The 27,094-nt window shown below is 45.4% G+C and overlaps 2 protein-coding genes and 2 pseudogenes across 2 annotated transcripts; 3 read left to right on the top strand and 1 right to left on the bottom strand.

The window, feature by feature from the left end:
* Nucleotides 1-792: 792 nt before the first annotated feature.
* LOC136535965 (uncharacterized) lies at nucleotides 793-2,454 on the top strand (annotated as a pseudogene).
* A 2,214-nt stretch (nucleotides 2,455-4,668) lies between these two features.
* On the top strand, nucleotides 4,669-5,972 carry LOC136535964 (uncharacterized). Its single transcript, XM_066528413.1, has one exon. It carries the CDS (start codon nucleotides 4,875-4,877, stop codon nucleotides 5,928-5,930), a length of 1,056 nt encoding a protein of 351 aa, XP_066384510.1. The 5' UTR covers nucleotides 4,669-4,874; the 3' UTR covers nucleotides 5,931-5,972.
* Nucleotides 5,973-8,298: 2,326 nt separating this feature from the next.
* LOC136535966 (uncharacterized) lies at nucleotides 8,299-10,177 on the top strand (annotated as a pseudogene).
* A 616-nt stretch (nucleotides 10,178-10,793) lies between these two features.
* Nucleotides 10,794-14,828, bottom strand: LOC136540918 (uncharacterized). Its single transcript, XM_066532961.1, has 3 exons — nucleotides 13,083-14,828; nucleotides 12,788-12,980; nucleotides 10,794-11,001 (listed from the first exon to the last, which is right to left on the bottom strand). The coding sequence occupies exons 1-3, from the start codon at nucleotides 14,588-14,590 to the stop codon at nucleotides 10,807-10,809; spliced, it is 1,896 nt and encodes a 631-aa protein (XP_066389058.1). The 5' UTR covers nucleotides 14,591-14,828; the 3' UTR covers nucleotides 10,794-10,806.
* Nucleotides 14,829-27,094: the final 12,266 nt, after the last annotated feature.

Here is a 27,094-nt window from a genome sequence, read left to right as displayed (position 1 = left end):
AAACATACGTACGTTGTCATTGCAACATATGAAACATCCCAGATCTACTTTTGCAACATCCAATGAAACACTTGAAACATAAGTCTGAAACGCCTAAAACACTTAAAACACAGCGTCGGCGGCGGCCACAGCCTACCTGGTGGGGAACTTCGGTAGCCAACAAGCTCGGGTTAGAGAACATTGAGAGCAACGGTCCAGCGTACACCCCAGGCGCAGCGCGTATGCCTTCCCTTCCTGTTGACGAGCGCGCTGGATGGGGATGCAGGCCTCCCCTGCCTCTCCTTCCACGATGGGTGAGGTGGATGGGGGCATGGTATGGGGGCGCAGAGTAGCGCAGGATGTGGTCGGGCGTGGCGGTGTTGAGGAAGGCGGGCATGCGGGGCGCAGAGCAGTGCGGGATGTGGTAGGCACGGCGGCGTTGAGGAAGGCGGGGGGGGGGGGGAGCGCAGTCACGGACTCGTGACGCTGCGGCGATATTTTCTTTAAGAAATTGCGGTGCCAGAAGGGGAGCGGGTAAGAAAATCGTGTGGACATCGTGGCCCACCAACGGGGCCGTATGTTCGGACGGACATCCTGGAGAGAGCATCAATATGTGAGGTGGTGCCTGCGATATGTGGTTATTAACATGAGACAACTCCCATCAAATAACAGTAAGGCCACCCAACTGGCGCCAAGGAAAGATGCTGCAGCTGTAATCACATCCGGTGCTGACGTGCACTGCACTGCTATAAAAGATTACGCTTTATTATTACATAGGAAAACAAAGGACAATGCTTTGGTGTTTGGTAGACCACTCTTGAGCATCAGGTCACTGCTGCCCGATTCCTTGTTTGTTGATGGATTCCCTCCTTCATTAGCTCTCCGCCTTCTATTTTTTTTTATTTCCCTCACAACTTTGCTTTCCCTCTGCCAGCTCATCACTCCTCTGCGCTGCTACAGCCAGCCCATCACCAGCTCGGAGACTCCTTCCCGGCGTCAATCTTGTATTGCGCAGCGTTGGCAGCAGCAGAGAAACAAGTTGTGTCTTCAGTCTTCAGCTTCTGCACTTCACTTGGGTGAGGAACACATGCATGCATGCATATATGTAACTAAGCTAGCGTTGGCCGCAGCATCATTGTTGATCATGGTTTTGCTGTTCCTATATGATGCGTGCAGCTTCTTCAAATAAAGATCTGCCGGCGGCTGGACTGGCACCAGTGCCACGCTAGCTCAAGGACGTCGTCGGCGCGGCGGAGGTGACAAAATCACAAGAATGGAGGTCGCCGTCAGCGCCGCGCGCTGGATAGTGGGCAAGGCGCTGGCCCCCGTGACGGGCGGTTTGCTAGAGGCATGGGCGGCCAGCAACGGGCTCGGACCCAACGTTGACGCCCTCAAAGATGGAGCTGCTATACGCGCGGGCCATGCTCGACAACGCACAAGAAAGGGAGATCCGCAGCCCTGCGCTGAAGGAGCTGCTGCACAAGCTGCAGCAGCTGGCCTACGATGCCGACGACGTGCTTGATGAGCTCGAGTACTTCCGCATCCAAGACGAGCTCGATGGCACCTACCATACCGCCGACGTGCACGCCGGGGGCTGCGTCCACGGACTCGCCCTTAACGCTCGCCACACGGCCAGAGCCACAGCTGCTAAACTCAACCTCTCCTCTGGCTCTAGTAGTGACATGAACGTCCAAGTCCAGGGTGATCCTGATAAGCAAGATGGTAATAATGCAAAACAGGGGTGCCTCTCTAGTGTCTGCTCATGTGGCGGGCGGACTGTCAGCTCCTCGCCGCCATCTCCTACAACCAGCCAGGATGACGGCAAGGTTCACGGCGGATGCATGCAAAAATTGGCTTCTAGTAATACCCACGCCGCCTCATATATCAGTAACCGCCTCTTCCCATGCCGCCCTTTATTGACCATAATATCATCTGTTGGTGCACACTCTGACATGTCTGAGGATCATCACATGACAGGAAATGGAGGGCAATTCTTCGGTGGCGTCTTGTGTGGCAAGCGTGAGGGCAGCTCGTCAACGACATCTCCCACTAACCGCAGCAAAAAGAAGGTTGGCGGTGGATGCCTGCTGAAGTCAATTCTGCTGCTCGCAGTACTGGCCATGCCGTTGGTAAATGCCTTCCATGCTGCTCCTTCTCATCCGTCGATGATGGTAACACTCACCCTGGCATGATGGAGAGTCCAAACATGCCAGAGGATCAAAGGAAATTTCTCTGCTGGACGTCCATGGCACAGCAGAGAACAAACACTACACTAGCACCAGAATTGAAGTTTAACAGGGTGGGCATATCTGCAAAGGTGAAGGACATCAGAGAGGCACAGAGCACCTCAAGCCTATATGTGCTAAGGTCTCCAACATTCTGAACCTAGAGTTCATAGGCACCAACCGTATCACTGAAAAAGACATTGCTAAGAAACGACCTGTAACCACTTCAGGCATTACAGAGAATCAATTATATGGGAGGGACATCCAAAAGAATAGAATACATGGCATTGTTCATCGCAACTGTTCTGCTAATAATGAACTTGTTGTGCTTCCAATTGTTGGTCCTGGGGGAATTGGGAAGACAACTTTCACACAACACATCTATGCAGAATTGAAGAGCCATTTTGAGGTCACAATTTGGATATGTGTCTCCCTCAATTTTACTGCTAGTAGGTTGGCACATGATGCTGTGAAACAAATTCCTAAAGTTGACGGTGAAAATAATTACAGTAGTGATCAGGAGCTAATTGAACAAAGATTGAAAGATAAACGGTTTTTGCTTGTGTTAGATGATATGTGGGCATGTCATGAGGATGAATGGAAAAGACTACTGGTACCATTTGGAAGAGGGGAGGGAAAAGGTAGTATGGTTATAGTGACCACTCGAATTCCTGAGGTGTCAAAAATGGTTATTAAGGCAGTAGATTGTCCAATAGAAATGGAACGCTTAGAGGGTGAAGATTTCATGCATTTCTTTGAAGCATGCGTATTTGGTGATCACCAGCCATGGGAATGTCACAAAGAATAACGTGAAGTCGGGGAAAAATTGTGAGCAAATTGAAAGGTTTTCCTCTTGCAGCAAAGACTGTAGGAAGATTACTAAGAAACCAACTTACTTTGGAACATTGGACTAGAGTTCTAGAAAGCAAAGAGTGGGAACTCCAAACCAATGAGAATGACATTATGTCAGCATTAAAGCTTAGTTATGACTATCTTCCTTTCCATCTTCAGCAGTGCTTTTACTATTGTGCTTTGTTTCCTGAAGACTACGAATTCGATAGCAAAGAGCTGGTTCACTGGTGGATAGGACTAGGCATTGTACACCCATGTGACCTGAACAGAAGAATTGAGGATGTTGGACATAGCTATTTAAGTGACTTGGTTAATCATATGATGGTCGTACTTATTTTGTTGTCCATGACCTACTACATAATTTGGCGGTGAATATTTCGTCATTTGAATGTTTCGGCATATGTAGTTCTAACATAAAGTCAATTCAAATTCGCCAAGATGTATGCCACTTGTCTATCATTGTAGATAACAAAGATGTCGAGGACATAAAAGAACTTCAAGTACTATAAAAATGACTTGAGCACATTTGATAAAAGGTTGAAAGTTGAAAACCTGCGTACATTGATGGTATTCGGAGAACACCATGGAAGCTTTGCCAAGACTTTCTGTGATTTATTTGAGAAAGCAACAGCCCTCCGTACTATTTATTTGTCTGGGGCGTCATATACTGTGGAGGATATGTGCTGCAACCTTTCAAAGCTTATTCATCTTCGTTACCTAAGGATCAAATCAGTTTACTTGGGAAAGTCGGCCGTTAATCTTAGTGCTCTCTCTAGACTTTATCATTTAGAGGTCATAGATCTGCAGGAATGCAAAGGCTGCTATGGTTTCACAAGACATATGAGCAACATTGCAAAATTGTGTCACTTTCTGGTGCCAAATTATGAGCTTCAATTTCACTCAAACATATTTGAGGTGGGAAAAATAAAATCATTGCAAGAGTTAAGGAGCTTTGAAGTTGGAAAAGAAAGTAAGGGTTTTGAACTAAGTCAGCTTGGGAAATTGGCAGAACTTGGAGGTTCACTTGCCATTTGTAGTCTTGAAAGGGTACGAGCAACGGAGGAAGCTACTGAGTCCGAAATGGTACACAAAAACAGGTTGCACAGTCTAACATTAGAATGGGATGTCAAACAACATAACAAGGATCATATACAAGAGGAAAATGTTCTAGAAATTGTGAAACCACATAGCAATATCCGTGGCATATGCATTAGAGGGCATGGAGGTACTAACTGCCCAAAATGGCTTGGTGAGAACCTCTGTGTTAAAAATCTAGAATCTCTTCATCTGGATGATGTGTCTTGGGAAAATTTTCCACCTCTTGGAGGACTGTGGCTGGTCAACAAGCATGGTGAGGAGCATTTGGGCTGCATATCACATAATAGTTTTCGAAATTTGAGAAGGCTAGAATTTAATAAGCTGCCAAGATTTAAAAGATGGGTTGAAATTGACCCTAGTCATCTGTACTCTCACTTGGAAGTGCTCATCATCACACATTGCTCTGAACTCAGAGAGTTGTCGTTTACCCATTCTACTTGCTGTCAGCAACAGAACGAGGCAAAGATGAATTTGTTTCCTAGACTACGGGTGCTCAAAATTGTAAACTGTCCGAAGCTGTTGTCCTTTCCTCCTGTTCCTTGGACCAGTGCTCTGTGCTCCACTCGGATAAATAGAGTTGGTTTGGGCTTTGAGGAACTGATTTGTGCAAAAAATTATTGACTTGAATATAGCTTGACAATTTTAGGGAAGGATGATCTTGATAGCTCGTTTTGGAACACATTGGCCTTTGATAATCTAACTGAACTAAAAGAGTTGGTGATGGAAAGATGCCCTCCTCTCCCACTGCATCAATTTCAGGTTCTATCATCCCTAAAGACCCTCCAGCTGCGGCATTCAAGCGGCATTGTGTTCTCGTTGGTTGAAGGTGAGAGTTGTGCCAAATATCACTTTCCAATCGAATGCATGGACATCACCAGGTGGGGTGGTAGCGTTAAGGAATTGACACAACTACTCAATTATTTCCCCAAGCTCTCAGAACTGGACGTGTGGTCATGTGACAAGATAACAGGTCTAGGTGTAAGAGAGAAGCAGGCCGCAGCAACACCTGAGCCACCATCTTCAGCTAACAAAGTGGATGATGCACAAATCAAGGAGCACCCACAAAGGGGAGAGGAAAAAACAGCAGCAGAAGCGATGCTGCTCTTGCCTTCCGAATTACAAAAGTTGAAGATCTGGAACTGCCCAGATCTGGGCCTCCACTCCAATCCAGTTCGAGTCGACGACAACAGACAAGTTGGACGAGCCGGTGGAGGACAAGGACTCCAAGGTCTGCGATCCCTCCGATCATTGGAGATAAGTGGTTGTCCCAGTTTCTCTTCATGTTCGTCATCCTCTTCTTGTTCAGGTTTCCCCTTCCCAACCTCCTTGGAATATCTCTATCTTGGTGCAGTGGGCACCGATATGTTGTCGCCTATCTCTCTTTTTTTAACGCAATGGCAGGAGCTCTGTCTTTCAATTAAGATAGAGAAAAAGGGTTTATGTACAAGGAAGGAAGACACTCCAAAAAGGGTATTAAGGACCCCAGGTGCACATGAAAACACCACCAAAACACATTCCTCGCGGTTAGAAAAAGGGAGATTGCTAAGTGTAAGCGAAAACCCTCTTCCTTTGCCCTATGTCCTCCTTGATTCTTGTGCCCACTTGTGGCACCGTCTCTGCGGTATTGTTGAAAATTCTCATGTTTCACTCTTTCCAAATATTCCAAAATGTGTAGATCACTACCCCATTGAGTCGTTTGCGTTCAGTGGTTGGCACTTTTTTTGCCGCTTCTTCCCACCATGCTCTGATCTCGATGGGGTCCCCCTGAGGCTGTGACTAGAGCACACTGAAGTTCTCCCAAGAGAGGATTTGGTCCAGACCGCCTTTGCAAATGGGCAGCACAAACAAAGGTGTAGGGCGGTTTCTAAGGACCCATTGCAAAGCATACAGTGATCTTGATGTGGCCACCCTCTCTTTTGTAGGTTTTGTGCCGTGAGAATTTTGTCTTGCGCTAGAATCCAAGGGAAGATCTTGCATGTGTTCTCTACCTGTGCTTTCCAAATTATGTTAGCACGGAAAAACCGGAATGAACCTTGGAATTGGATTCGGTAAGCTGAACGGGTGGAGTAAACCCCATCCGGGGTCCATCGCCAAGTGATGGAGTCCCGAACGCCCTGCTGCAGATGGGCGTCCTGAATTCGTATCCAAAAGGACACAAATTCTTCAATGTGGACAGCCGAGGTGATCTTTTCCCTTAGCGAACGCATCCAATTGTTGTTCCAGAGTTCATGTTGCACCGATTGGTTCTTTCTTGAAACAAGTCGAAACAGGTTTGGAGCTAGGTACCTTGGAGCTTCCCCATCTAACCAATTGTCGTGCCAGAAGCGAGTCTTTGCGCCATCACCCAAAGTAATTTTGATTGAAGCGTTGAAAAGGAGGCGATCCACATCACTACATGGGAGTTCAGAGCCTAGCCACGGCTTGGAATCCTCCACCCATTCATGCCATAGCCAGCGTAACCGGAGAGCTCTTCAAAATCTATCAAGGTCAGGCACCCCTAGGCCTCCTAGGTCTTTGGGTCTGGTAACTGTTGGCCAGTTGACCAAGCAGTGTCCGCCATTGGTGTTGTCTTCCCCCTTCCAAAGGAAGGGTCTCCTGATTTTATCAATCTTTCTTCTAGCCCATGCTGCCAAGGGAAACACCGTGAGGTGGTAGGTTGGCATGGAGAGGACCAAAGTGACTAGTGTGAGACGTCCCGCTTTGTTCAACCATCGCCTTTTCCATTTGGGCAACCTTTGCCCAATTAGCTCAATGAGAGGTTGGACATGGACTTTCTGAAGTGATCTGGTGTGGAGTTGCAGCCCCAGATACTTGCAGGGGAAGGCGCCCCTGCTACCGGTAAAGGGTGACAGGACATGGTCAAGGTCAAACATATTCACACCGGATTGGATGCATAGAGCTTTTTTCTAAATTGATGTGTAGTCCTGAGAAGGGCAGGTCTAGTGCAAGCGGTAGAGTCTTACCGCCTGTGACCGGAAGGTCCCGGGTTGGAGTTGCGGTCTCCTCACATTGCACAGGCGAGGGTAAGGCTTGCCACTGACACCCTTCCCCAGACCCCGCACAGAGCGGGAGCTCTCTGCACTTGGTACGCTCTGATATGTAGTCCTGAGAAGCTGCCAAAGGCTTAGAGGATAATTTTGAGAGCTTCTACATCCTCTATTTTTGGGTTGATGAAAATAGCCGCATCATCTGCATACATGGAGGTCCTCCATTTTGCCGCCGTAAGGGGTAAGGGGGTGAGTATCCCATGTTGGGTTGCCTGATCAAGCAAGCGCTGTAGTGGGTCCATGGCCAAAATGAAGAGCATGGGTGAAAGTGGATCTCCCTGCCGGACTCCTCTGGCATGGCTGAAGCTGGGGCCACGTTGCCCATTGAGCAGCGCAGTCGAGGAGGACGTGCGGAATAGGATAGAAACCCATTCACGCCAGCGTGGTCCGAAGGCCAGGGCTTGTAGGACCTCTAGCAAGTACCCCCAATTCACCGTGTCGAAAGCTTTGTGGATGTCCAATTTCATGAATAATGTCGGTATCTTCTGCCTATGTAGCTTTCGCACTGCTCCCTGAATATAAAGGAAATTGTCATGGATGCTTCCTTTTTTTATGAATGCGCTCTGGCAATTGGAGACTAGGGAGTTCAGCCGAGGGGCCAGCCTGTTAGCTAGCAATTTGGAGAAGATCTTCGCAATGCTGTGGATGAGGCTAATTGGCCTAAAATCGGTCACCCTCATTGCGTCCGCTTTTTTGGGCAGTAGGACGATGCACGCCGAGTTGAGCCACTCAAATCCCTGGGCGTTCATTGTGAACAGGCTGTTTATGGCAGCCATAACATCGTCTTTGATAATTCCCCAGCATGCTTTAAAGAAGGCACCTGTGAAGCCGTCCGGACCTGGCGCTTTGTCAGAGGGCATGGCATTTATTGTATTATGAACCTCTTCGTGGGAGAAAAGTGCTTCAAGGTCCGAGAGGTCATGCCGGGTATAGCCTAGGGATTGCCAATTGATGGTCGTCGATCTCGGAGTTGCGGAGCCAATGTGGTTTTTGAAATAATCCCCTATAACTTTTTCTTTTTCTTCATGACCAATCGCAGTCCCCTCATCTGTATGCAGACAATGTATGTAATTCTTGTCGCCTATCTCAAACCTCACCTCTCTCACAAGATTAACCATGGTGGAATGTGAGGATTTAAGAGGCAAGGGGCTGTGGTCTCTCCTCTCCCAAGATCATCTCGCTCTCACTGAATTAATCATCCGTGAAACTCCCAATTTCTTTGCTGGTTCCAAGCCCTCACTGCCGCGGGAACAAGAGTTCCCATCCTCTTCCTCTTCCTCCCAACTGCTTAAAACAGATGATGTCGCAGGAGTTCTTGTTGCGCCCATCTGTACCTTGCTCACTTCCTCGCTCACCTCACTGCATCTTTGGAGGGTAAAAGAGGTGGAGCGATTCACAAAAGAGCAAGAGGAGGCCCTTTGTGCTCCTCGTCTCTCTTGTGGAGATCACATTTAGTGACTGCCACAAGCTGCAGTGCCTCCCTAAAGGGCTACACAGACTTCCCAACCTCAATATTTTAATCATCTTAAATTGTGCAGCCATAATGTTGCCCAAAGATGGCCTCCCAAGTTCACTGAAAAGGTTAGGGATACACAGTTGTCCAACCATCCGGTCTCTACCCATGGATTGCCTGCCAAGTTCACTGCAAGATTTATGGATCATAGGCTGCCCAGCCCTTCAATCACTGCCCAAGATAAATGTTCTTCCAAGTTCATTGTGAATATTGGATGTCAGTTCTGGCAATAGCAGAGGAGCTAAGAAGGCAGTGCTGCAAGTTGATAGGAACCATTTCAATAGTCAAAGTCTGACTAACCCAAGGTAACTAAGAGGTGGAATCATCGTATCCACCATCCCATGCTTTTCCTACCACCATACACATCAGTCATTCTCCTTTTGTTTATTTGGCTACAACTATAGTTTTCTTCAACTAACCCACTTGTTTTCATCTGTTGTGCAGGCCTCGTGTTGAAGTTGTACATTCTTCTAGCCTCCGGATTCTCTTTTTCGAAAGATCTAGCCTCCGGATTCACATTGTATCTATACATGATTATGAGTTGCCAAGCATGAACATCTCAGGATGTGCCTAACCTTGTACACAAAATTGGTTAGTATCTTACTAGCTCATTAACCCGTGCTTCAACACGGTCTAGAATATTATGTTACATAGGTTTCATGGATAAATAAATTACATAAAACTAATCCAAATTGGTTTCCTTTACTCTCTGTCTATTCATTTCTTTAACACGATATCCATTTATATACTCCTTAATCTCTACACAAATTGTCAATGCCTTTGGTATGTGGTTTGTTCAACGAACTTTTTTTCACGGTCATAAATTACCAAAATATATGCTTATCGTTATCGCTAACGTATGCATGTATAGTTAGTATATCGATGACACATAGCATTTATACTTTGAATTCAAGAATGGTAGAACTGGGCAATTTAGAAACATCTATTTATAGTTATTTAATTATTTTTCATAATAGTTTATATTGGAAATTTAGATATAGATTTAAAGGATACTTTAGTTTATACTTTATAATGGTAGTCGTGGGTAATTTAAGTGCAAATTAAAGGGTTACTCTAAATTATCTTTTATACTTGCAGAGGTTGGATTTTGGCTAGCGGGGATTATGTCCAGATGTTTTTCCATGATCACAATCTTCAGCGATATCACTTCTGTTCATGTAGCTTGAGTTCGGACAAGGTTTATTTCTTGGTATCTGTCAAATTCTTGCAAGGATTGCAGGAACAAAGCAAGTTTAAGCATCCAGAGAAATCATGCTTCCAATTAGATCTAAACAGGGGTGATAGTGTGACACTAGCCGACTTCATCCTCAACATTGAGTAGGCCCAGATTCAGAGCAAGGTTTCGTAAGGGAAGTGTTCAGCAAAGAGTAGTTTGAGATAAATTGAATCTTTTGAATTTTCCTCCCGTACCGTACCCACTTCTATGAACGCAGAAAAGACCATTTCCACTGTATTTAGAGAGTACCATTATCTTTCCCTTGCAATACATCTTTGAGAAATTCAATATTATTCATGCGCTTTTCTGCAACATTTTTCGTTTGGATTCTATAGTGTATGGGGCCGATCTGCACCCCGTGTATTCTAACTCCCTCAAAATCTGAGGAAGCAAGAAAGCAAATCTATGAGCTGAACTTTACACAAGACTGTAGAAGAGAGACGATATGCTGCTTGCACCAACTAATGGCATCGATGTGTTGGAGACGCCTGAATATTTGGACACGCAAGTACGCAACGTCATCATGCACTGGAATACAGCAGTAAACCCCGGCACTGGAGCAAGGCTGCACGTTGTTGTGTCATTTTGGGTGCAAGAGGTAAAGCCCACGTTCCAAACCTGCGTACCTAGAGAAGCAGTAGCCGCTCTGCTAGTCTGCTAAGATTTCCATGCCTTACCAATTGGGTTACTATGGAAAACTAATAGAGGAAGAACGAGAGAAAGAGACAGATCTCACAAACATGGGTTAACCCATCAAGCAAGTATATAAATGTGTAACTTTGTATTATGTGTGGGAAAAATAGTCACAATGGTAATGTTACAGGGGGGGGGGGGGGGGGGGGGGGGGGAGAACTGCTACAAACTTGTCTGGGTGACAATGCCGTTGGCCCCCAGGGCCTTTTCTTGACTACCTTGAAGAAGAACAGCTCTTTTAGGGTTGGAGAGCAGGAGTTGTTGCATGTCTTTCGGCAGGACATTGAATGCTGCTTGGAGGTCTACCTTCAATTTTTGGCATGCTCCTATTGAATCAGCACTTCCTTTTCCAGGGTTCTGGAGGAAGAAGACATTAACATTAGGAACTTCGCTTGATAAATGTCTACAGAATATATGGCCAAATGGCAGAATAGGGATGTTGAGCATGTTAATGGCACAAGATATTCCTTTTGCCTTCAAATTCTCTAAATGCTATAAACCATTAAGAACCATGCCCATTTCCGGTCAAACAACCTTAGTTGCTGATGTAACAAGTGACAAAATATATACTTCCTCAGTTCCAAATTATAAGACGTTTTGGCTTTTCTAGATACATTGCTTTTACTATGTATCTAGACATAGTGTATATCTAAGTTCATAGCAAAAGCTATGAATGTAGAAAAACCAAATAGTCTTATAAAGTTATAATTTGGAGTGGAGGGAATACTAAACACCAAGATGGTGAAAGGCTGAAAGCTATAAACCATCAATGTGAAGTCAGAAAATTAACAAACTTTGGATCAGAGAACATATATTGGGAATTAGTTAGTCCAGAAATATCTGTGTACAGATTACAGTTTTTAGCCTATCACCCATTATCCATAAGGAACATCATTTTGGTTAGTTTATTGGTGATACCAATGAAGGCAACTACGAGATGTTAGAAAATACAGTATTCCTCTATAGACATTCAATATAGAATAATAGAAAACAAAACCTATGGTTAATATAGTCCTGTACTCCTGTACAGTAGAATAGTCATTCAAACACTAACCCAACATGGTGTTCTTCAAACAAAGAGGCAGTTAACATTGCTCTTATTAGCTCCCAACAGGTAAAGTAGTAATTCTTCTAAAACATAGTAATAAATATTCAAGCTATATGAATTATTGTGGAAAACTAGATTTCTTAAGGCATGGCAGTCAGAAAACAAAGGGTTCCTTTAATACAGTACCAAAGTCTTCATCAAAATTTAAAATACAGATGTCCTGCCAAATTTTTTGTGTGGAAGAGGAGTGTCTATAGTCAAACTAACAAAAACATGGCAGACTAGCATCAAATATACTTATGCTCTTGGTGCAAGATGGTAGCTTGAAATATACATTTTATCAGCACTAAGGAAACAAGCTATTCTTGTGGCAGCTAGCGAAAGCAATTATAGGATATTAGTATTTACTTTTCTTTACAAGAAGTTAATGCGAACTGCTAGTGACCACTAATCTGCTCATTATAAGAACTTCACTCATGCTAATTTTGATATATGCAACATGAATAAATGATGCTGAACTTTTTCCTAAAAGGGATCTGACTTTCTGAGTATTGGAACATTTGATCCCTAAGCAAGATCATTCTCAATTAATTACCGGTACATATTATTTCAATTGTTTCAGTTCCTAGAGTCCACAGATAATGCCAGGATGCCCCTTATCTCACCTCTTAGTATTTGAGTCTAACTCCAACTTAAGCAGTCCCAACAAAAAAAGGTCTAGACTCAGACAGTTAAGTCTTATTTATGTTTCATGTTAGGATAAGTTTGCAGCCTTCGGTGACAAATTCATCAATACAAACATATGCAATTCTTTCTTCTTTACTTGATATGTGTATTCTGAGCTATTCTTGGCATTATATTTGTCAGAACCTTGATTGCTTCTGATGGGTTTCAACTCTAGCCTACCCCAACTTGTTTGGGACTTAAAGGCTTTGTTGTTGTTGTTGTTGTATATTTGTCAGAACATAGAACTTGTCCAGGTGATCAAACTTAAATTTGCACACCTAACTTGCAGAATAAATGCCTTACTAATGAAATGCTGTCATGTTAAGAAATTGCAAAACTTAGTAGGTCAGATGTAACTAAGAAAGTTACCTCCATCTCTCTGAGAAGATAATGCTCAACAGCATTAAAAGAATCAATCCTCTCTAATTCAGACATATTTGACATTAGCTTTTCAATGTCAACATTCATGCGAGCCTGCCTCCAGAGCCTCTGCTGTTCTTGGTCTGCAGCAGCACGTCTTTGCCGGAACCAAGGCATGAAATTGGGGCCTTCGAGGAATCTCCTGTTAAATATGAGAAACACAGGTTATGCTTCATTATTATGCCAGAAATTCAAAGAAGACACCTAACAAATTTATTCACAAATACAAACAATTATAGCTTACCTGTATAGGTCCAACCAATTGGACCTCATCCTTTTGTACAAAAATTTCCCTGTACCTCTAGCAGCCAAACCATTGACAAACTCATCTGCGTGAAATGGTGGTAGCAATGGTGGGTCAACAAAAGGTGAACTCCCTTCTGATGGTGTTGTAGTTCTCAGATACGGCCCAAAAGGTGCAAGGAAGTTGGTCGTCAGCTCCAAGAAGTGCCGCCGCAATATCTCATTGTTGACTACTGACATGGACTCCTCAATCCTTGGTGACACACCAGCGTCAATGAGCCTATTTAGAACAGATGTATTGGGCTTTGTGGTTGGCGAATATGTGCTCCATAATGCTTCTTTGTGCTCTGTCATGAGAGAAAGAGGGCCTTCTCTTCTCAATTTGATGGAATTCAATAGGCTAGTTGGAGAGAACTTATTGATTGCAAGTTTCTCAAGCTTGAGCTTCCCAGGTGTCCCATTCATTCCATTTCCTGGCGATTGGCCACCCACTGGTAGCACCCTTGTTGAATTTGGGTTTGGGCTTCCCACCGATACAACATTGGGAATGCTCTTAAGACTCTTCAAGAAAAACAAGTTGGTCACTCCAAGTACCATCTGCGGGAACACCTCACCTTCTGCAAGCGCATTCAGGCGAGCAAAATCTGGATCATGGATGGTGAAGTACGGCCTGAAGTCTACACTGTACAAAAGTGGAGCAACAAGGCTAACAAGCCCAGCCACAGCTTCCGAGCACTGAGCTGGGGTCGGCGCAACAACCAGCACGGGCTCGCCAACCACCATGAGCTCCCAGAGCGTCCATAGGTGGAGGAGTAATCCACGGAACGCGGCAAACAGGTCGGCATCATGGAAGAGTCCGTACGGCACCGAGGGGTTGGCGGGCAGCAGCGCAGGCGGCGGACCAGGGTCGTCAGCCGCAGGCGGGAGGTGCACGCGCAGCGCGGCACTGCCAATTGGAAGCTCCATTGGGCGCCCTGGCGCAGGCGCGGGCCACGCGGCGACGTGCGACGCCACCATGGCCAGCGCGGAGGGGCCGACGTCGAAGCAGAGCGGGCCGAGGATCTGCAGCAGCAAGCGGAAGAGCGAGGAGTAGGGGGCGTGGGAGAGGATGACTACGGACTTCTGCTCGCCGCCGCGGGGGAGGCGCTCGTCCTGGCGCTGGCGGTTGAAGACGAAGCCGTAGAGGAAGGCGCGGCGTGGGGAGGACGGGTCCGGGACGCGGAAGGAGAAGAGCGAGTCGTGGACGGAGGAGCGGTGGTGCGGGAGGTGGTGGGACATGGAGTCCGGGAAGGAGGAGAAGGCGACGAGGCGGTCGAGGCCACCGCCGGGCGCCGTCAGCGCGTCGGGCGGGTAGCAGGCCTCCACCAGCTGCCCGCGCTCCAGGTCGAACCGGATGACGCAGAAGGCCCGCACCCACCGCGACAGCGCCGCGGGATCGGGGGGCGGCGACGCCGCCGCGGCGTCCTCGTCCGCCCCGCCCCGGAGCGAGATGGACAGGATCCGGTTCATCACCGCGGCCTTTGGGGCAGGGAAAAAAATTGGGGATTTGGAGAGCCGCTGCCCCGGCAGAATTGGGGTTGGACTCGGGGGGCGGACGCCGCGGCGGGCGTCAGCGCGGAGGTGCAGGCGGAGGCGCGGGAGGGGTAAAAGGGAGAGGCTCCGGCCGGATCGGGTGATGTCGGCCGGGAAGGCGGGCGGGTGGTGCGGTGTTTTCTCGGTGGTGGGCGGGCGCTGGCTGGCTGGTGCGTGCCTGCAGCCTGCCTGATGGAGTGGTGGGTGAGCGGGCCTGGATCAGCGTGTGTATATCCCGTTGTTCTAGGCCTTTAGCCTATTCGGGAGGCCGTATCGTATCGTGGATTATTTACTGCTGGTTGGTTTGGTGTGAGAGAAAAACAATGTTCCTGGCTGAAAATTTACGATCGTTTACGAGCAAGCGAACAGGCTGCTTAACCAGATACTAGGTAGTTGCTAGGCTACTCGTCGGCCCGCGAAAGGTGACGAGGCGAGAGCGAAAGTATGTCGAGACAGGAATGACGAAGTGATTCCATGGGTAGCTGGTTTCAATACTCGTCATCACCCTTTACAATGACCCCCAAAGGTGTATTTATACATGTCGTAGGCTTTACACATGGCCAAATTGCCCTCACATCTACTTCAAATTCGGAGTATATCCTAATAGATCTGAGGTTATTTGGTCCACCAGGCTCCCCGACCCTGGATGGCACTGCCGTCGGTCAGCACCTCGGCACCCCTCTAACACAAGGAGGGGACCGCGTGGGCCAAGCAACCTTCGGCCTCCACGGACGGCGCCTTCGTTCTTCGACAGGGCTTCCTTGTTTCGCCCAGGACGCCCCGTCTCCTTTCGCCATTCCAACCATAGTTACAGCAAAACCTGGAGATTACCTGCATACAAGTGACGTCCACAAAAGATGGCGAAATGGAAATTATTAAGGTTACGGAGCGGAGTCACTGCCCAGGCCTATGTTATCGCCCATCGGTCCAACCTCCTAGTGCTCTCACCATTTGGCTTCTTCTTCGTCTCAGGGCTTTTGGGACGCTTTGGCAAGTAGTTGAATTGATTGAGCGTATGGACGGCAGAGGACAAAGAGAGGGTGACCAAGTTATCCCCACCCAAGCCTCTAATCTTGCCAACTATCACCATCAATCTATCAAACATCTCTTGAGGGTCTTCTCCATCCTTGATAATAAACCTATTGAGTTGAGACATCAATAGATCAATCTTGGACTTCTTTACCTTACTAACTCCTTCATGTGCAAGGTGAAGAGTGTCCCAAATCTCCTTAGCAATCTCCAAACCAATTACTTTGTTGAACTCTTCTGGGCTTAATGCACTTAGAAGAGCACTAGTAGCTTGAGCATTGCGATGTATCATGCGGATCTCTCTTGGTGTGGGATTTTTGGGATCAACGGGATCTTCAAAACCTACACACACAATATTCCACATCTCTGGATGGAGTCTAATAAGATAAGCCTTCATTATATGCTTCCACTTGGCAAACTTAGTCCCATCAAATTGGGATAACTTGCCCGTGGGTATGTTGATGTGAGTGTTAGTAGGCAAATTTACGGAATCATAATTAAAGGATACAATCGAATATGATCTCTTGGTGTTAGACTTGAGTGTCCTCTTTGGTAGCCTTTGAGTATAGTACTCATCATCATCTCCATTCTTCGACTCACTGCTTAGTTGTGGACTTGATTGCACCTTTCTTCTCGCTCTGTGTTTCTTCTTCTCCTTGTTTTTATCTTGTCCCTTTGCTTGTCTCCCTTGGAGGACCCCTTAGCACCAAGCTTGAGCTTTGGAAATTGCTCAAGCGCTGCTGTGGGATCATCCTCAGGAGCTTCGGGTTCCTCTTCACTAGGAACATCCTCAAAGCGGTCCTCTCCATCTTCCTCCGGTACCCTTTCTCTAGGACTTGCCATTTCCTCACACGGTTAAGTGCTATCACGAGGAAACCTGCTCCGATACCAATTGAAATGATCTAGCAAGTGGCCTAGAGGGGGTGAATAGGCCTTTTTCTGAAATTTAATTAACTTAAAAATAGTCAGAACACGGAACCTCTAGGTTTGAGCGTGGAGGTTCCGGGACTGAGTGTGGAACCTCCGAAGATCAAAGTAGGAAATCGATCTATTGTAGAATTTAACAAAAAAAAATAGATCGAATGTAATACCAGCCTTTCTGGGAAGTATGTTGAGCTATCCAAATAGTCAGTTGCACCTAGAAGATGAGAAATTCATAGATCGGATGCAAACCCTAAAAATCAATTCAAATCACAAGTAATAGCAACAACAATAGCAATGATAGTGAACACAAGGGTTTATCCCGTGGTTCAACTCACCACAAAGGCTTGTCTACGTCCACGTTGTTGAGGTTAGCCACAAAGGCTATGGAGTCTCTTTCAACTCGCTCCTCTTCTCTAACCTATCACTAAGGCAATAGATTAGAGGGTTCCACTAAGTCATAAAGGGTAATACAAACTTCCCAATGCTCAACAACAACGGATTAGGAGCTACCGGGTGACCGCTAACCGTCTAGGAGCTAAGCTCCAAGAGTAACGAACACACCAAGCAGCTAGGGCTTCACCAAGTGCACAAGAACGAAGGAGAAGGAACTTCTTGAGCTTTCTCACACTCTCCAGAGCCAAATCCCTCAAGGAATCTCAAAGATTTAAGCAAAGGAGTTTGAAGCACCAAGCTTGGGAGAGAGAGAGCTTCTGTTTGTTAATATTGAATCAATGGAGAAGATGATCGTTGGGGCGAAGAGGTATGGTATAAATACCATCCACATCACCCACAAAATGGTCGGATCTGATAGATCCCGGAGCCTTCACGTTAGGACGCGGAGGTTTCGCGCCAGAGTGCGGAGGTTCCGCGTAGGCCAGAGCAGATAAGAATTTAGCTCGGCTGGCTTTTTGTGGCTGGGATTATTTGAAATGTAGATGGAGTTTTGAGCACTTGGTTCCACCCAACACACCATTAGCATCCCCATTGATAGTACGGCTTGTCCTATGACTCAATTTCAAAATATAAAATGAATTAAACTAGCTCTTGGAGCCATTGCAAGCCATCCATTCGAGTTGGGGGTCTCCTCCTTTGTTTATTTGCATCCACGATTAAAGATATGCTGTCAAACAATTGTCAAAGCTATTAGTCCTTTAATTATGTGGTCAACATCACCAAAACTCACTTAGAGCTTGATTGCACTTACAGTAACCTTGATCCTGTTAGATAATATAGAAATAACTATTCAACATGAAGCAAGCCAAGCATATAGAGCAGAAAGTTGTATTACTTTAGAGTAATTATGGAAGGAAGCATTACTCTAATACATGGTAATATATAGATGACATTGGTGAGGCTATATTTTGTGTTTAGATAATACCATTTACTTTAAATTATTTGTAAGTCATCTCTCTAAGGGTAGACATGGTATTGTTTCCTTTTGAAATTATAGTAGTCGGTATCCTTTGCTTTTGGAAGAAACCATCTTAGAGTGGGCCTCTGGTTTGTACCTCTGGTTGGGGAATGTTAGCATAGATGACATTGTCCTATTGAAAAAGAATAGCAACATATTTAGAGTATGCAGCAGTAGTTTTGGTTCAAACAGCAGCACTGTAAGGGTGAAGTGGCTAAAAATGTCAGCAAATCTGTGTGACTGCACTAAACGGTGTATACAGAAATGATGAAGTCGATAGCAGTATACCTTCTCATCAGCAAGAACAAGATCAACGCACAGGACTGGTCCATCTAAGATGCTGGCATCATAGATCCATTTTCTGGTAACACGAACACGAATAGTTGCTTTTTTACCTTGTGGTGTTAGGTCTGATGGAAGAGTATGCAATTTGGGCCCCTGTAAAATGGAAAATAAGCTGTTGAAATATACACGAACAGTATCTGAGGTGTCAAAGCATGTCTAAGGTAATATGCATGCAGAAGGTAGGGTGTAACTTGCAATCTAAGAAGCGGAAAGAAAGAGAAAGATTAATGCACCTATAGAAAGAGCGACTTGTGGCAGAACCATCTAATCTAATGCCTTCTAGGAGTACTTGTCTTCCATTAGACACTAACTACTCAGGAGAGGACCCAACTACGCAGTTCCGTCGAGCACACCTCAAGGGAGGACTCGAAAATCTATATTTTTCCATCAGGATCATAAACGAGAGAATAAAACTTACAATATTCTTGAGCCATTTCTTACATCACTTTATTACCGTAACTAAATATTACCTCAATTGATTATAACAACGGGATTTAACAAGGTTATCGAAGTTACAGAGGAAACAAGGATTAATTTAATGATATGGTGGAGCATTAACGTAGTGGACATTTATATACAAGAGATGCTAGCAGATTTTACATCTTTTCTTTTAAAAAAACTTTAGTGAAGGTTATAAATAAATACTACGATTATAGCGAGAAGGAATCCTCGCTGAGCCCACCAGGAGGTTTCCACCCACAAGAGTCAGCTCTAAGTATCTTCCAGTCACCTGTAATAGGGGGAATAGAACCCTGAGTACTCGATTATACTTAGCAAGACTTACCCGACAGGAGAAAAATAAAAGACTTCAAGGATATGCAAGGCTATCTGGCTTGTGGGTTATTGCATCTACAGGAAGCATTACTAAACGTGCATCCTTATAGTCAATTTTATTAGCAGTCATCATTAATTCATTAACTAACCATTCTATGTAAGCACATATGCTACTTTCAAGCAGGTGGTGAGCAATCAGAACCATTTTATCATCTTTCATATTCTAGTTCTTACTATGGTGCTAGATCATAGCTAAGTCGTACCGTCTTATAGAAACGACAATTCGTGAACCAATGTATCATAGTTGGGTACCCCAAAACACACGCCCTGTTTGTACCCTAGGCATAAACAAGATTAACCCATTACACTCCTGTCAAGGGGTCTAGGTTCTCATCCAAACTTGGACTCCAAGCCCCCACACTTGAAACCCAGTCTCAGTATGGTGCTTAGACCTCTACCTTTCCCCGTCTACAATCAGTCGGTCCAGAAAGAGCCAAAACTCGCGATAAGAGCGTAATGAGTCTTTCCGCTCCCATAATCAAGTATGTGCTCAGGATAATAAGTCTGTGATCTGACTACCATCCACAGCAACAGACGGTCCTCAATCGACACAGGCGAAACAACTACAATCCGAGCCTCGCTCGAATACCTAACCAAGTCCAGATCCAAAGTATCATTCCGCCCGGTCTTCAATTATCATCCATATATATTCTATATGATAATAATATAATAACAACAATAATATTTTTCCTATCTCTCGCGAGTAACAGGTAATCACTCGACTTCTACCGAATCCTATAGCCTAGCAATCTACATAATCCTAATATACTAGTAGGACTCATAGGATAAGGATATAAGGATATATATATGCAAGTGGTTTTCATTCAACTTCTTAAAATTTAATGCACAAGCATCAGATAAAGTACAGAATAGTAGGGGTTATGCACTGGGGCTTGCCTGGGTAAGATATAACCAAAAGTTAACATTCTATCATGGTGACACGATCATCAAGCCACACCATCTTTTTTGCTACTTCAGTCAACTTTCTGATCCATCGTTGTTCCCATTATGATATACGTGGATGCAACATAGAGACACAATTAATCAACGGTAATCGCAACTCTTAAATATATGATTACGCTCCGCAAGCTAACGAGCTAGCTTTAATGACTAACGTACTAGTCTACGTATCCACATCGTCAAGTAAGACTTTGTCTCCGGAAAAATATTTTAGTTCTAAAATCCCGTGGTGTTTCGGCATTTTATTGATTAAACATATATTTTCGAACTAGGGCTCATTTAGGTACCTAGTAAACTAATTATTATAGAGCTATAAAAATTATAGTGAGCACCTAATAATGTTAGGAATTTACTGTGAAAGTTTCAGAGCCAACAATATCACCAATTTATCACAAAAATTCCTATAAGTTTATATTTTACAATATTAAGCATCCCGAATTAATTAGATAACTCTAGAAAATATTATAAAACTATGTGAACAAAATATACTAGTAGATATATCATGATTTTAGGAACTTAATAAAATTGGTTTCACAATTTTTGGTTAACTACACAATTTTATCTTGAATTTACAAGTTTATCTTAGAACTAAATTAGAAAATGCTTAGAAAAGGAAAAAGGGCCGGTGGCCACCATTCGACCCAGCAGCCCGGTGGCCCAGCGCGGAGCGCTGCCCACGCGCGAGATGGCCCACGGCTGATACTTTAGCAAATAAGCCCTCAGACTTTTCTCGAACCATATCAAGGTCCTAATACTATTTCTTCTTTTCTCTGACGAATTCACTTAACCCCTTGGATTTTTCCAAATTTCCCCGCGCGCACCCCCGGCCATCCCGTGCACGACGACGCAGCGAGCGGCGGCACTAGGCGTCCACACCGGCCACCAAGGGCCTGCGCGGACCCATGTAGTGGGTCGGTCGCCATCTATGGCTAAACACGCCTAGATGAGCGACGGTTAGGGACTCGGAGGCGCACTGTCGTGGGATGCAGCGGCGAGCGATTACCCGCGATGGTAGCTCGACTATTCCGACTAGCCTATGCCCTCTTTTAAAGGTAAAGATAGCGGAGAAGCATCAGTAGCTCACCGGGATTCGTTCTACGGTGACGGTTAAGGCAAGGAAAAGCTAAGGTGGTCTAGCCACGTGTGCCCGGGCACAGCGGCGATGCCCCAAGCTGGACACCGATGCGTCACCACATCGCCGACGAGTTCCTAGGCCAAAACAGTGCAAAGCACCGGATAGAGGGAGTCAAGGCGAGTTCAGGGTTACAACCAATTGAACTGTTACCACTCCTACATGCCTCACCTCCTAACCTATCGATTCGGTGGCGTCTATGACCGGTGACGAGCAAAAGGCCAAATTACCGGTCGACAGGGCATGACCGAGCTTGAGAGGAAGGAGACGGCTAACCTACTTCCTAAGCTACCCACTAGAGCGAGGAATTGAATGGTGGAGCCACTAGCGCTAGGAGAAAAGGAGGAGCGGTGGCTCTGCGCTCAACGCGGTTGTGAGGGGGTCACATGAGTGAGCTCGAGCGGATTAAGACAAGGCGGCCCCGATTGATGGCAACAGTATGAGCATACATGCATAGACGCCGAGACCAAGAGATTTGGCACGATGCTTTTGAATTGGAGCGGCCCACTCGAGCAGGGATCACCGGCGTCGGCTAGCGGAACAGGGCGAGGCAGGGAAACATCCATCATCGCTACGTTCGACCCTCGACTCGTCACGTCGGCAAGGTTCTAGCTTAAGGTCCAGGCGGGGTAGGTAGAACGAGGGGCGGGGCGAGCACCAGGTCCATCGCATGATACAGCCGCAACCACAACGCGGCCCAGTGGCCAGCCGTGCGAGCATGGCGTGCGTGCAGCAACGGGACCAGCCACAACCAGCTAGGACCAGCCAAGGCCAGGCCATAGGCGCTGCGCGGCCTCACCCGGGCGCGCGAGCTGGCCAACGGCAGCAGCCCGACCATGGCCTGAGCTCAGCGCCAGCAGCGCCCACGCGCGCGGTGACTGATAACCCGGGTCGAGAGGTAGCAACTAGTGACATGCACGTATTTTAAAGCGAAGTAAAAGCTGGTAACGATCACAATCGAGGCTCAACTAATTTCCCTACCCTAAAGTTGATACTAACACCCAGCTAACGAAGCAAACCTCACTTCTAGAGAGCGACCAGAGAGGGAGATAGGGAGGTGCCAACATGAGTTCGTCACGCTGAATGCTGGTTCATGAACCAAGCACCGAATCAGGGTTCACAACGCGTTCTAAAGAGGTTTGGACAATTTTTACGAGAGCAATATGACACCCAACACAACAACCATCTATGCCATGCTCAAGTACTCACTTCGATGCAATCAACAATACCAAAACATGTAGCTAGTGTTTAAATATTTTTGTTAGAAATTAAATATCAAAATAGCATTGTCTTACTACTTTTCCATACTAAGAAAAGTTAAGGATTTCGGTTGGGGCTAAGTAACTATTAACTCTTTTGTCGTAATTTTTAATAGGCCTAAACCTTGTTAACTTCAACCAACAAATACTTCATGCAATAGTCCATACCTTATACTAACCCATATGAGCAAAATATTTAAGCACCATTTAACTATTTTACTCAATATAATTTGCCAAAAATGATATTTTAATAATAGTTCAAGTGTTTGCCGACTTAACGAAAAGAGCTTATCTTAACGTCAAATTTGATTTTTGAGCTCCCAAAACACTAGTTAACAACATCTATTTTTCAAAAGTTAAAGTTGCATTTCCATCTACTAAATTTGTACTTCAATTTTTATTGAAGTACTAAATACAAGTTATGTTTGATCCTTGTTCCTAGAAATTATTTTTCGCCTCGCGTGCGTTATAAATTTTTAAAACCCAGAAACTTGTTAGGCTAATCCTTCTCGGACTTAAATCTCGATGCTAAGTAAGTTCGTAACATCAGAGGTGTTACACGACTAATGGTGCGTAATAGCTCGTCAAATTTCAATCTTTTGCACAAAATGGACCAAGCAAATTTAAGCAAAAATAAAGAAAGATATAGCAGAAAAGGCATGATATATACTAACCTTCAAACTGTACTGACTAGTAGGGGCAGTGTAGCTTATTTTCCCCATAGAACCAGGAGGAAGGGCAACGTGGTGTTGCGTAAGTGTATTGCGAGAAAGTGGAGAGAGATGGATAGGAACAAAATCATCATTGGCAATGGGTTGTATTTTTTTACCACAATGCAGATACGTAAGTCGCTTGCCCCTGCTTTTATTACTTGTTTCCTATATACTATTCTAAACGCTACCATATTTGTAGTTTCTTTTGTCATGGCTACCCGTTCAAAAATATATGCTTTACGTTTTCGATTAGAAGGAGAAGATGCTTATCATGATTGACCCTAGACCTATTGAAGAGTGGTGTAATGACACATCAGTGCTGATGTATGCCAGGAACACTTTTGAATTTACCTTGCAGTACACGGCCACAGTGAATGTACATATTCCTGGATAGAAAGAGGATGTCTTCAAATAAAAATTTAGACGGAAAGAAAACATTGCAGAGGATATAGGTGAGTAACTAACTCAGAGTCACTGTGGCTTGCAATAATAATACTTATGATTTAACTATTTCTATATATTGCTGATTGTGAATCTTGTCATAGACACTTAAGTTGATATCTTATTCTACAGTATATATCTGCGTGGAATAGACCAAAAGCCACACATATTTATACGGTGAGTATAACACTTTGTTTTAAGTTTTTGTGGAAGATTTTTCAAGAGACGTAGTATTACTCAAGCGATAGGTACTAATATTGATATATATACTCAAGCCTGTGTACAGGATGGTATGGAGATGTGGCAGAACTTATTCATGGATTTATTGACGGATGAAAGAAATGGATATCGGAGATTTCTTTCTGTCGATATAAAACATTATCTTAGACGCATCACGGAAAAGTCTATAAAGTAGAGTTTGTGAGCCTGCGACGTCGCGCTTTCCGTGACTGTGTTAATTTCATAAATTTTGTTTTTTTTGGATTAAATGTCACTTTAATGTTGATATTTAATTTTTACAATATTGCTATCTTATCATGCGATCCGTGTGTTTTAGTATAAAATATTAGCTATTCCGTAGCAACGTATGGACGCGCTACCTAGTCGAGTAATATGTATAAGGGGATGTTTGGTTTCTACAGGAAAATTTTAGTCCATGTCCCATCGGATATTTGGACACATGCATGAAGTATTAAATATAGACGAAAAAATAACTAATTGCACAGATTGTGGCTAATTTGCGAGACGAATTTTTTAAGCCTAATTAGTCCATGATTTGACAATGTGGTGCTACAGTAAATATGTGCTAATGATGAATTAATTAGGCTTAATAAATTCGTCTCGTAAATTAGTCTCCATCTATGCAATTAGTTTTATAATTAACTCATATTTAGTTCTCCTAAATAACATCCGAACGTCCGATATGACATGAACTAAAATTTAGTCCATGGAACCAAACACCCCCTAAACACTAAACATCCTAAGTGTTGAATGTACTACTTATATATTATGTCATTGTTGTAAATAATGTGCAGTGTATAACCTATAATCCATTTTGTACAAAATATAAAATGTGCGTTTTTAAATAAAAGGCGCAGAGAGCACTAAATTTTCATTTCAAATAAGGATAGAAACTGTATAAACTAGTGAAGGCCCTGATTTGGTTTTGGTATTTGAGTGCTAATTTTAGCTGGACTAATATGTTTCATATAAGATGAACAGGTACTTAGTCCACACACTGGGTTGAGCAAACTATGATAGCCATGGTGAAAAAATGTCTTATGATGTGATGCAAATGCTCAACAACGAAGATAAAGGAGCTTATTGAATATGAGACATCGTAAAGACATCCTTGATGAAAAATATTATATAGTACTTCCTTCGCTTTAAAAATATAAGACCTTTTTTATTTTTCTACATATATATATAGCTTTTACTATACACTTAGGTATATAATAAGTTTAAAAACATATTAGAAGTAATCTATAACAATTAAAATACCTTATAATTTAGAATGAACGAGTAGCAATAAATCATGACCTTTCTTGTACAACTCTCGTAAACTTATATATTTGTTCTTAGGAGATGAACTTATATATTTGGCGCTGCACAATGTGAAGTATATATGAGCTATAGAGGTAAGACAAAATAAAGAAAGGCAGCAGACTTGATCCACTTTGCATTTCAGTGCATAGCTGGACCTTTTTTTTTTAATGCTGCATAGCTGGACTTAATAAGCTCCGACGCTCTCAACTGCCAGCTGCAATGCTGTCTGGTTCGTGACAAAACCCCCGGACACAAACACACGTCTCTTGACCTCTGTTCGCATTCTGTCCGCGTCCCTACTATCCCGTGTTTGCTTCAAGCAGATTCTTCTCCATCCTGCGATGCTAACCCCTTTTTTCCTCGACTGCCGCTTTCGGAAATGATCCGATGCGACACCGCTTGTTGGCTCCATAGTCCACACCAGTAGCTCTCAAAGCTGGCTAAAGAAACCGGGAAACGATGGCCGGCGGGGGCGGCGCCGCGGCGGCCTGGGTGGCGCGCGGACGGCCCGAAGTGGGAGGCGCGGTCGTTACGAACGGACGGATTAGAAAACCACGCAGACGCGCCGGAGCCTGGGAGTGGGAGGAATCCGTTCATCAAAGGCGAAGAGGCTACCGAAAGCTGTGTCGGGTCGGTGGCGGGTGGGGGCGCCGCGCCGCGGCCGCGCAATCAACTCCCATCACCTTCCAGCAGCCCCCTGTCCTGGCCTTCCTTCCCTCTCGTCTCGGCTGGTCCACCTCTGCCGCCCGCGCACGGCCGCTCCCGGCGCCCGTTTCGCCACCAACGGACGGCACCGCCGTACTACTGCAACGGATCATTCGTTCCAGCTCTTGTACGTCCTTCCGTTGTGCCCAACATCTCCGCGATCCGTGGCTTTCAATTCCCCATCAACAGTCCTAGCAACCGTCCTACGGTGGCGTAGTAGCCGAGAACCGTCCTTCTACCGGTCCTCCTGTTTGCTGCTCCACATCACGTAGTGTCTGTTTGGTTGTCTTCCTATAGTTAGCCCAACTTACATTTTAAGCCAGGTAGTCTAAGACCAGCTTTAGCAATGCACCGGCCGCCGTCCCTGTGCCCTCGCGCGACGAGGGCCTCATCACGAAGCACCCGCGGGCCACCCCCTTGAGCGCCTCCACTGCACACCCCGCCTTCGCCCTCATCGTTGGTCCGGGCTGTTTTCGTCGCCGCCTCCAGGGCGCGCGCCGAGCGAGAGGGCGAGGTGTGCGTCCTCGCCGACCAGGCGGCGCACATCGACCACCTCCAGGTGCGCGCCCTCGTCAACCGGCTCTAGGGCCTACGGGAGAAGCTCGCACACAAGTGCGGTGGAGGCAGGGTCCGCGGGAACCGACGGAGGCGGGGCTGGCGGGATCCAGCGGAGGCGGGGCCGGCGGGATGCGGCGAAGGCATGGGCCCAGCCGAATTCGACGGAAGCGTGGGGGAGACGTGAGCAGGGACAGCGGCGCAGCACGAGAGCGAGGAGGGAGGAGAGCGGAGGAAGGGAGTCGCCGGCGTAGGGGCAGGGGTAGGAACGACAACGCAGCACGAGGCCGAGGAGGGAGGTGAACGGAGGACGGGATACGCTAGCCAAGGTGGCTAGTGGAAAACGACTTTTGCAATCCGTTTTTAGGAAACCTAGCTAAGGGATTCTACTTAACTTAGCTAAATCTGGCTACGTAGCCAAACCAGACAACCAAACATCTCGCAGCTGGTCTACTAGAACCTAGCTAGAGGTTAGCCGGTAGCCAAACAGCCGCATAGGGATCGGTACTCACGTTAGCTTGCTCTTTTGCAGGAATGGTAACCGTTGTCTTGCTGTTGAAAATTAACACTACACAAGTGCTAGTGGTC

The sequence above is a fragment of the Miscanthus floridulus genome, chromosome 2 (genome assembly GCF_019320115.1).
Source record: "Miscanthus floridulus cultivar M001 chromosome 2, ASM1932011v1, whole genome shotgun sequence".
Classification (NCBI taxonomy): Eukaryota; Viridiplantae; Streptophyta; class Magnoliopsida; order Poales; family Poaceae; genus Miscanthus; species Miscanthus floridulus.
The sequence above is the reverse complement of the archived record's forward strand: the minus strand, read 5'-3'. Positions and strand labels throughout refer to the sequence as shown.